Source organism: Leuresthes tenuis, unplaced genomic scaffold, assembly GCF_036924035.1.
Source record: "Leuresthes tenuis unplaced genomic scaffold, fLeuTen1.0.hap1 SCAF_19, whole genome shotgun sequence".
Lineage (NCBI taxonomy): Eukaryota > Metazoa > Chordata > Actinopteri > Atheriniformes > Atherinopsidae > Leuresthes > Leuresthes tenuis.
Window position 1 is genome coordinate 7,985,485 of NW_027325373.1, and position 12,038 is coordinate 7,997,522.

Below are 12,038 nucleotides of genomic sequence, written 5' to 3' on the forward strand. Positions count from 1 at the left end.
GCTACATTCCTTTTGTTTTAAAAGCGCTCCTTTTATGCGTAATTTTTATTATGTTTTGTCATATTGTGTGTGTATCGTTTGTGTTTCCAGTCTGGGTACTTGTGCTGAAGGTCTTTGTGATAAGAAAATCCTATTTTTTCTTTCAAATAAACAGAATGAACAGAAAAGTGCTCCTTGCTTTGATTTTGATGGAGGCACAAACATGATAACACTTTGGGGTTTCTGATGTTGCCGTATCAACACCACATTATTAGAAGTTTATTTACAAAACAGTCATTTTGTTGATCGTCTTTGGCCGAAACAGTGAAAGTTGATCCTCGTGTTTGTACGTCAGTGAGTCTGAACTCTAGTGAAGTTGATGCAGCGGCCCTGGAGACGACAGAGAGGAGAAGACAAAATCAAACAGAGACACTTAATGCAGAAGAATATGAACAAAAACTGACTTTCTAGCATTTGATTTTAACAGTTAATTAGCAAACACATTTTGAACATTTTTGCCTATTTTTCCTCAGTTGAGCTACAATGCTTCATTAGCAGCCAAGATATCAACATAGGCCGATCAGCCACAACATTAAAATAAAGGGAGGCAAAGTGAACAACACTGATATTCTCAGTACAATGCAATCATGCGCTTAAAAGCCAACAGGTTCTCCACTAGAGCTCATCCAAGATGCCAGAGTCTCCAACGAGTGCACAGTGCAGAATGGAAGAAAAACTGCTTGTTTGGCCAGTAAGGGCCAGTAACAATTCAAAAGCCATTCTCCCTGAAGTATTCATTTGTCACTGGATCAGCTTGATGTGTGTTGAGCTCAGCATCACAGCTGCAGTGTTACATGTCCTTGAGGCTCACAATTCCTTTGACATGTAACCTACATGTCAACATCAACAAATCGAGAGTTAATTTTGTCCTGAAGCATGCTCATATGCAAAAAATTGGAGCGTTTTTCATCATTGTTCTAAGAGTTGTTTTTTAGTGCAATACGGGCAAGATTTCTTGCCTTGTCCTGAGGTGTCGGCCTCATGATTGCCACTCTGTCATACTGTCTCCTCAGTAATGCCAGCAGCGCATCAACTCGCCCCTGCGGGTAAAATCAATGTTACATTTATTTTATGTTAACAAGTAATCAAATCTGCTTATAAAGCTGTTGATGGAAGTGTCTGATGATAAATTAAGTCTTCCTCTCACCTTGATGGGAGAGTACCATTTGGATTGGGATGGGTTGTAGACTGGAGGAGGTCTTGGTGGGGGTCGAGGCATGATGGGCTCCTCCACGTCCTCTGGAATAGTAACAACAGCATTTTTGGCCTTCTCTAGCCGAGAGCCCTCCTCTGTGGATCCCTTCAGCCCCCATCGGACCTGCAAGAAGTGGGTACCCTTGACTGACCTCACACACCTGTGCTGAATGACCCAGGACTCCTGACCAACACAGACTTATTACACTGTAAGAAGGCTTTGCCAGCACAATTTTTTTTTTTATTTACCTCCATGCGTTTGATTCCTCCAGGACCTCTCCCTCCGTAGTATGAGGCATCCACTGTAGGCCACTTGTGTTTGGGCAAAAGATCCTCCTCCGGCTCCTTAAGCAATAAGCACGGATAGATTTATCAGAGAATTTGAACTTTAAGATTCAAATATTCCCTTGTAGTGGTGAGGCATTAGTCATGATAGAACATAACCTTTAAAATGGAACATTACAATGAAAAATCTGTTTTCTGACTCAAGCCAAACAAATAAAATCTGCCAACACTACTTGTCTCTCTCCCAAGCCCCACCAACGCTCCCTCTGTTTTCACCCAAAATTAGGTTTTCTTTCAGTCACCACTGCCAAGATGGCAACACGAGCTAGAATTCAGCCTTGAAATGCGAAGTTCAGAAAAAGGTTTCTTGAAACAATCTGAGTTTTACTCACATCAACAGGAGGAGGAGGGGGACGAGACGGGGGTGGGTCCCTAATGACCTGCGAGAAACAAAACAAAACAAAACACAACAAGGAGTTTGACATACACAGATGGTTAAAGATAAACATTGCTGATCAAGTGCTTCTGCAACCCCGGTCGCCCAAAATAAGGAAAATAAGAATAAAAATGCAAAATAGTGACGTGTGGCATTATAGCTCATGGTTAGGGTTGGGTATGGCTAAAATTTGGAAAGCAACGCAATAAAAACAGACACATGCACATACACAGACTGTAAACTCACCACAGTGCAGCAGAGAGGCCAGAACCACCAGAGCAAACCCAGAGCCAGTAAAAGCAACAGAGCCAAGAGCAACCACAGCACCCAGGCCCCATCTGACTGCAACAAACACACAAATCTGTTGCACCACCATACACAGTAGACCTGTAGATGTGCTCATCTATTCCAAGCAAGATGAGAATACAAAATATGCCTGCATTGTGACACTATGTTTGCAAATAAACACAAATCAGACACCTTTACATCTATAAATTTAGGGTGGTTCTGTGCAGTATGAGCTCACACTCACGCATGTTGTGGCATGTATGGTTATAGGGCTGGAGATGAAGGATTGTCCATTGTTCAGACTAACGAGGACTTGAATTGATCTGTAATCATCAAACAAAGTTGCAGAAAACAACATCAGAAGGAGACGAAGGCCCTGTACTGTGTCTCTCTACCGGGGCTTTTCAAGTGGTTAAATACACAGTCAGGACTATTATAAAAGGGCATAAGCGTGTCCAAATATACAATGAAATAAGAAAAAAAAACACTTTTTTAGACGTAATTAGAGGCTAGATTGGCTGATTAAATCTTCAAGGGGAAAAGCATTAAAAAACTGGGGAAAGTACTGTCAATAAAGCTTGTTGACCATCCAATTCAATTCAATTCGGTTTATTTATATAGCGCCAAGTTTCAACAAATGTCATCTCAAGGCACTTAAATAATATATAATTATTGTTCAACTTTTTCATTAAAGTGAAATAAGCTAGAAAAGAAGCAACTATCTTTAACGTTTTTTTATGTTTATGCATCTGGCAGACACTTTTATCCAAAGCAACTTACACTCATATCCCAGGCAGGCAGGTAGAGTAAGGGGGTCTTGCCTCAGGACCCTTACTGGTGGTAGTACCTTTCATTCTGGGGGTCAGGATTCAAACCCACATGAAAGGCGGCAAGCTTACCACTACACCAGTCACCAGTCCAATCTGCAGTTTTTCCCCTTGTTAACCCTCCAATATAACTGGTACAAAAAAAACACTGACTCACTGAAAACAAAAGTCACCACCAAGCATATTCTTATCCAGTGTTTTTGTTACCATAACTTATACTTAAATGGTGCTTGCATTTTTGCATTAAACTGGGACTGTTGCAGCCGTGGTAGCTGGATGTTCAAGAGTGGGTGAGAGATGAGCGTGAGGTTACCAGGGAAGACATGGAAACAGAGCGCTGTCTAAAGTGGGCCGAGTCAAATCAGCTTTGGCTCACTTGTTAACTGTAACGGAGGTTTTCTTATCAGCCTCGCCTCAGTTCTTCCAGCACCTTGGGACAGTGTTACAGTGGACATTGTGCTTGTTTTGCTCTCCACTGCACACTCAGAACCAGCTTTATTTCTTAAAAGAATGTTGATATATCAAACACAATTTAACTGACTAAAGCCTGAAGATAAATACATATAATGGAGACATCCAACAACTGTAAGCAGCAATTATTTGAATTTTTCAGCAGTTAACAATTATTAGAAATGTATTTTTATAACCCCAAAGAATGCTGTACTGCAACCTTACAGTTCAATTATGAAATTAATAATGTGAAGGAGTTTTGCCCCTCACATGCAAACAAACAGTGACGTCATGCTCAAATTCTTTTCGTTTACAGTTTAACACATTAGTGTTTGTTCGACTGCATGTGTGTTGACTTACTGTCCAACCTCTTGTAGATGAGGAGCTGGACACAGCAAATAGCCATCTCTAACTACATTTGGCTTCTCATCTGACAACAAAGAGAAAAAAACAAAACAAATATTCACACAATTCACTACTATGGGGATTTGGCATATGCAAAATAACTAACTTCTTGTGGGAGCGCATCATTGAGTTTAACAAGTTAGCAAGGAAGATACTATCAAACATAATCATAGCCAGTAGTAAAAACCTCCCCCACAGCAAAACAACGACAAACCATATGTCACATGTTTTCTGGCATGCCCTCCCAGTGATATCGATCTGTTAATAGACTAATGGGAGAGAACATCTCCTCCCTCCCTCTGCCGGTCTCATAATGTATCCTCTGTTCCCTGGCTAAAGCCGATAAAAGGCAGCCACTGTTTCTTTCTGAATGTCATGACTCTGACTTTCCACTCAGCTCAGAAATCTGCACACTGTATGACATTTGACTTCATAGTTGATTTCATCCCTGAGAGCATTATAGTCCTATGTGGGTGCATGCTGAAGCATCAGCGTAAAGTGACCGTCACATTCCTCTAGCACTGAAGTAGGTGAATTCTTAGCTTTAGCTCCCACTGCTGTACAGTGCAGAAGAACTGTGTTTATGCAGTGTAAGTGTGTTGCAATAAGTGCATTGAGTGTGTCATTTACAGTAAGTCACTTGATTGACAGTGATGAAACACTGTATGTTGTCTATCCTCTTGGATCCGCTAAAGCCAGTGCCCCTCAGTACCACGTTGAAAGACTCTGGGAAAAATCAGACACAACACACAACTATGGCAATGCACTTAAACACAGAAGCATACAATGTTTATATACAGCGAGATAATTTGCTCTCTTAAAAGCCAATGGATCATTTCTGTCCTTATAAACGTTACTGAGGTGGACATAAATGTTTGTACCAAATTTTATCCCATAGTTTATATCAAATTCACAAATATTGAAGCCATTGTTGCACATTGGTGCAGTCGGGTTAACTCATTAAGAACTTCCGTAACATACGGAAAGACCTTTTTCTATGTTTAGAAGGCACCTTAGCTCTTAATGAGATAACCAATTTTGTACTACCAAGGTCTTTTAGTAACTGCCAAAAATTAAAAATCAACAACAAAAAAGGGGACCTCACATCTTATGATGAAATACAAAATGTGCACTTTACGGAAATGTTTTAATGTTTGAAAATGTCTCTCTTTTCCTTTCCAACTATTCTTTTATACAGCTGGACATGTGCTTTCAGTCCTTGTCTTCCTAAAATTACAAATACTTTCACCTCAAACATAGTTTTCTGATGTTCCACAGCATGATAAAACCTCCACCATGTTTAACTGTAGGTGTGGCTTTCTCTTCCTTTAGGGCTTCATTTAGTTGCATATAAACAAACTGGAGTGCCGCTTCCCCCCAAGAGCTCTACTTTGGTTTCCTTTGTGTATAGAACATCGTCACAGAGAGACTGAGTCTTATCTATGAAAGGTTTTGTGAAAACATTAGTCTTTCTTGTAACATTTTTTGGGTCAGTTTACTTTTGTGTGACACAGGCTAAAACTGCTGCTCTAAAGTGCTCTTAATCCATCTCCATGTCTTGAATTTTTTTCCCCACAATCTTCAACAACCTTCACAGACTTCACTCAAGTTTTTTTTTTCTTCTTAAGCATCAGAACTGTTTTATGCATGTAACTTCCTGCTGACATTTTAATCTATTGAAATAAGGATTTACTTATAATTTTTTTATGGTCTTGAAGCCTTTGCAATTTGCAATGAGAATTCTATTTTGTGTTGAAACATTTCCGATGCTCTTGTCTTAAGCACTCAGTGAAAAAAAAAACAACTTAAAGCAATGGTGCACTTTTTATGCACCAAAACCAACCTTTTATTGATGAATTTGGGTAATATTAACACAGGAGGGTTTTATTTATATCTTTATTTTTGTTGAAGGAAATAATTTAACTACAGTATGTCAAAGGGGGCCTTTCGTCCAATGACTGCTGGGATAGGCTCCAGCCCACCCGCTACCCAACTGACGGATTGACGGTATAGGAAATGGATGGATGGATGGATGTCAAAGGGTCCCAAAAACTGCTCAACATATATTTTTTACTATTTTTCTAATCTTTTAATTAAAATAGTCTTATGATGCAATTTTGGTGTAAGTGCATTTTTTTCAACCTTATCTACCATAAATTTCTTCTGAGATTTCATGAGTGCCAATACTTCTGCCCAGGAGCACATCACTAAAATTTTTAAGATCCGCCATCAAGACCCCAAGAACGTTAATGAATTAATTCAGACTTATCCATTTATAGTTCTTTAGATTTTCCAGTCTAATTCAAAGCATGGCACCAACTGACTGACATCACCATCACTATTGATTTCACGTATAAACTTCTTTATTCATTACAGACACAGCAAACTCCCTGAAACAGACTCACCATTCACACAAACACTGGAGGGCTCAATTGTGAACACTTCGTTGCATGATTGTTGCAGGACCTGCGACGCAGACAGACAGATGCAGGATGCAGGTTGATTGACCATTTTGATCATTTGTGAGATGAGCATTCTAGCATATCCCTGTAGAAGACGTGACCTCACCTTGTTGACGACGTCTTTGAGGGCATGAAAGCCGGACATAACTGGGAAGACTTGTTCTGTGCCATCTGCTATTTCAGCAAGCTGTGGCAGAAAAAACAACAGTTTGTCTTTAAACATGATTTTCCCTCTTATTCTATACGATAAGAACTGTTAGTTCTTAAGCTACTGCCTCTCAGGGAGGTCCTTGGCTTGTGACAATCTTCAGTAGCATTTAGGGAGAGCGGGTTTCTTTCCAGGAGATGAAAGCTTTGGGCATCTGGCTAAAGCTTTCATCTCCAGCTTTAATCATAGCAGAGCAGGAAGTTTGTCTGGCATTATTCAATCAGAGAGTGATGTAATTACTTCCTCTTTTGACCTCAGTGCACTGTCGGTCAGCAGTCGGGTAGAGGATGTCTTGTACCGACTACTGAAGACTTTATTGGTCAAAAGAGAACTGCAAGCATTTTAGAAGCGTTCAGTTAACCTTATTATTTCTTCTCATGTAAATCAACATAAAGACTAAGGCTGCTGCAACACAAAACCTAACCCCAAAAAACTGAGACAAAGGGATGATTCAGGGCAAGGGGTTGTGCAAAAGTGGATGCCACTTTAAATTGGATATTGCAGTATCCAATTTAAAGCAAATCTTACATGCAATTCTTTGCACTGCAAATCTTATTACACATCTGCTCTGTGGTGTTCTATGGGATTGTAGCCATTGTAGCAGAAGGCATTTGTGTTTACTCCTTTCACTGTAACAATTAACTTTGAGGCGACATTCAATTCCATTCCTGATTTAAGTGCTTCCTTCACAAACACAATGCTCTCTTTCAACAGGCAGAAGTCAAGTTCTCTCCCTGGGACTTAAAACTTAAAATATGCTGCCTAACAAAACCTATTAATTTAGTTTAGAAACACGTAAACCACAGGCAACATGAGCCATACAAGCTGATCTGCCAGCTGCTTGATTTTCCCTGGAGGTTTCAGTTTAACTAAACAAGACTAAACAGCACAGTCAAGGTGCATTTGTAAATCTGAGCCAGAAACAACAGCCTATCGAACTTCTCAACACAGCCGATACAACGACACACACACACACACACACGCACACACACAGAGGATGGCAAACAACAGGCTGCAGTATCAGTGACAGACAAAGAGTTCTCTTATGTGGGAATGATAAAAGAGAAGCAAGAAGAAAATAAAGTCCTCCCACCTGTTTGTGATCAAAGTCCATGACCCCAACACAGTAGACTCTGGCTCCAAACTCTCTGACTTTGTCAGCCTGGGAATCATAACAACACAGGTGACATGTGAGGGAAACTCTACTTAAAGAACAGTAATTCTTCATTGTTGTGATCAGACCAGCCTCAAATTCACACAACATATTGACAAGCGGATCCCTGAAAACGTTAGTGTGGAGAGTATGATTCACTGACGTGAGAATTATGTGCACGTCTCCCCAAACAACTGTGAAGCCATAGCTGACAATTGAAAACCACAGAGCTCATAAATTATGCTCCAAAACAAACCAGCAAACTAAATCAAAAGTGGAAATTACTTTAAAAGAATGGCCATTCATGTTTCAAGTCATCTTTTATTTTTTCTATTTGTTTTGTACTTAATTAGAAACCAGCGGCTGCAATGAAAGAGTTGTAAAACAATAGAGCTGTCAGTGCTTTTATGAGAATATCAGATGGGGTGCTTGTTATTTTCAAATCTCATCCTCCTCCTCGCCCACATCATTTACCACAAGATTTTCTCTCAGTATGTGTGTGTGTGTGTGTGTTACCTCCTTTACACTCAGTTCATAGGGGTAGACATCCAGCTTGCCATCAGTCAGAACAATAACGATACTGGATGATGGTGAAGTTTGTGTCTGCAATTGGTTGGACACCTGATGAGTGAAAGTGAATGCATATTCACAATTATTCTCTTTCTTTGCAAACCGTTCTTCAAGAACATATCAGAATACAGCAAAAAGTACCAACATATACCAGACAATGCAACCACACTTGTTTTTTTAAATGGTTCATGTAAGAACACAACTAAATAAATATGCCTGTTGTGTTAAGTTTCCAAAGTTTCCTCGTTTTTTTCCTAAAAATGACCAATAATGTGAAATCCTCCGGGTGAGAAATATATTTCATGGCGGCGACTGTAACACTGAATGAGCACTCTTACTGCGTTTAAGCCTTCATGCATGTACGTTTCACCAACTGGGTTGATTTGGCTCAGCTTGTTCAGACCCTCGTCTATTTTAGACCTTCGCAGTAAAATCAGAAAACAACACAATCGGAATTAAAAGTCACATTTCTGTGGCAGGATACAGGTTATGAAGTCCGCAGAGAGATGAGGAGAGGAAATACAAACCTGTCTCCAGTTAATGGAAGAATCACAATTGCCTTAGATGAGAAGACAATGTAGGAGACCCTCATCCTGGGGCTGAAACACACAAAGCTGGTGGTTATACAATAAACACACAATCTAAAAAGTATATATGCTAGTATACAAATTCTGTTTGACTGACTGATTCTGGTTTTCTGACCACACAGAACATTTTTCTCTGAAATAGTGAACAACTTCTGCTTGAGATTCAAGTAAAAATCAATAAAAACACATTAAATATCATTAAAAATCTTATAATCTGAAGGGATGGAATCAAATCTCTAACCCTACAAGTGTTGCTGCTTTAGTCTTTTGTTAAAGGGAGGCAGGAGCATCTGTTGTGGTTGGCAACATCTTCAACATCTGGCTGCATGTGTGACTCTTATATTTAGCACCCTCCTATTAAACCTAAAGATATCACACACCCACTGCACTATTACCCAGAAGGGTTTCGGAGCAGTTGTTGGCCTTGTGTGATGTCTGCTGCCTGAAATAGACCCGCCCGACTTTCCACTATTATTTGTTTGACTGTAATCTAATGACTCTCCTCTACGTAAATAGCTCCTGTTTCCTTTGCTTCATTTCTGCTGTATGAATGGTTCGAGTTTCAAATTTGCAACTGGAGGCTTTTTCTATGGCAAGTGAGGGAGGGTTCAGGAGGACAAGGAGGGGCGCAGTGGGGAGGAAAGAGCGATTACCTCATTATTCAAACTGAAATGCACAAGACTGTCACGTTTACATACCTGACAAACTTACTGGTGAGCTGCTCCACAAATCCATAGATCTCCTTCCAGTGTCCCCACACGCTACCGGACCTGCAAAAACAGACAGTGCCTGAGTGATAAAGTCCAGTTCAACACCAGATTTAACACAGTGTATCAACAACCCTCGTCAGTAGAGGTGCTTACAAAAATGGGAAATCCACATTCATAAGACTCATGTTGTCTGTAAAAGCAATTCAACCTTTGATAGAGAGTTAAAAAAAATGGGGATTTAAGAAAAAAAACAAATACTAAAATAAAATAAAGAAGTAATTTTAAGAAGAATTTGGTGATTTCTCATTTTACAAGGCTTTGCAAAACCCCAAAAAGTCCATGCTGGACAGAGAGAGGGAGGAAACTGATATTAGGTTAAATTCTGTTAGTGAAAGTCTGTTCAGGATTTAATTTTGCACTATAACAAAGCAAAGTGAAGGAAACTAAGGGGTAAAAAATGTTTTCAAAAGTTTGGGTAGAGAGGATTAAAAAAAGCTCTGTCAACATGAGGTGGAACATGGGAAACTAAACAGAGCCATACATGGACAGGACTGAGTCAAAGACTGCCTCTACAGTGTGATAACGAGTGCTGCTCTGATTGTTTGTTGCACATAAAAGCAGTCCCGGTTCGCCATCATAACTCACCTGTCTAAAACAAAATAGATATCAAACGCCCCATCGCAGGACGCCTCGTCGCCATCAAGCAACGATGAACCCACACAAACACCTCCAACAAGCAGCAGTGTTTGGCAGCATATCCAGATCCGATCCATAATCCATGCGTTACATATCAGCAGCGAGTTCGGTTTGAAAACATTAAAGACATCAGCTGCAAAAAGTTTTCCAATGGGCAGTTTTCTTATCTCCTCCGATTCAGTTGCTCACATATTTGAATCACTGCTGTGCGTACATCAGTGTTGGAGACAGCTGCAGGATGGTCTTGAAATAAAGTGGTCGGGGCGCATAGCAGCTGCAGATACCGCAGTCAAACTGCCAGCAATAAACGCAGTAGATTTCCTTCCTCTCAGGATTCTACAAATTATACAGTAATTTCAGCATATTAACTCAACCAAAAATAAAAGATAAATCCCATGCAATTGAACGTCGATGTGTCATCTGCGAACTTTGATGTGTTTACATCAGTCACAACTAATGGAAGGCATTAATTCAGAGTGAGCTAAAAGAACAATTTCATATGTTACATGGATAACAGAATGGAAGGAAAGGAGAAAACAGATATTATGTTCCAGTTATCAACAGCTATCAGACCGTGAGAAAGAATATGTCTCTGACGACATAAATGTTACTTTACGGTGTGCTTTTATGTTGAAGATGCCATGGTTGTCTTCCTGTGTTTCCTGTGACATCTCAGTCATCTCTACACCTGAGAAGCTGCCTGAATAAATGCGATTGACCAAAGAGTAATACACAAATACACCATGGTTCAGATCACTGAAAATTAAGAACAAATTTTGAAATATAAACAGTCTTGTATTATAGAATAAAAACTGAGTGAATGCGCATTTTTTTAGTTTAAGAAGAAAAATGTCTGATTGATGCAGGAGTGGCTTGTTAAAATGCATGTCTGTCTAACTCATAAATCTTTCTCTATTAGTTCTATACGAACATTGAAAGTTTGAAAATGTTGAAATCTATTGCAAATGGACACAGAATTGAATATACCAACACATCAGCCTTGGTGTGCCAGGGGCATCTGCTCTTTTGCGTGAGTATGATCCAAAATGTAACCTCCCAAAAGTTGAAATCACCGCACCTTCACTCTTTTTGCCTCAAGTCACGCATGGATGACCAGTATCAGGGGTGATGAACTATGTTTGTTCTTCAAAGTGTTCCTTTTCAGCACAACATGTAACAAACAGCAAAACCTTCCATATATTCATTTTTAAAAAGCAGTACATTGTTTAACACACAGAATCAGTCTGAGGCATTGACTCCATTTCTGGGGTTATTTTTTGTGATGCAGTGTGCTGTAATGCTGTAATTGTGCTGTCTGCAGGCACGCAATGTGCATCCCAAGTTGGGTATAATTCAACAATCCAGTGGGATGAAGTTATGACAGAGAACAACTCATACAATAACATACCAAAGTCACTGTGTCAGCAAAAGGCACCCCCACCCTGATATGGATGATGTGATATCTGTTATTAGTGGGTGTGGTCGGACCATGTTTCTCTTCCAAACCGCATTTGAGTCATTTGAGGTGGCTGATATTAAAGAATTTATTCATACAATGCTGAAGAGCACCATAATCATATTTACAGGCCATGAAACGTGGAGCTTAATGAGGACACGAGTAAGGTTAATGAGAAAAAATGTTATTGTGATATTGTTTCCTCGCAGCGTGCTGGTGACGTGTTTGACCACATGCAATCCCTCCATCAAAATGACAACAAATGAAAATTT

The 12,038-nt window shown here is 39.8% G+C and overlaps 1 protein-coding gene across 1 annotated transcript; it reads right to left on the minus strand.

Moving 5' to 3' along the window:
• Positions 1-10: 10 nt before the first annotated feature.
• On the minus strand, positions 11-10,554 carry LOC140276560 (anthrax toxin receptor 2-like). The gene is made up of 17 exons (XM_072371295.1): positions 10,260-10,554; positions 9,603-9,674; positions 8,845-8,916; positions 8,656-8,737; positions 8,264-8,368; positions 7,688-7,756; positions 6,493-6,573; positions 6,330-6,390; positions 4,555-4,650; positions 3,880-3,949; positions 2,487-2,565; positions 2,201-2,296; positions 1,911-1,958; positions 1,483-1,578; positions 1,187-1,357; positions 999-1,079; positions 11-369 (listed from the first exon to the last, which is right to left on the minus strand). Exons 1-17 carry the CDS (start codon positions 10,385-10,387, stop codon positions 331-333), a joined length of 1,446 nt encoding a protein of 481 aa, XP_072227396.1. The 5' UTR covers positions 10,388-10,554; the 3' UTR covers positions 11-330.
• Positions 10,555-12,038: the final 1,484 nt, after the last annotated feature.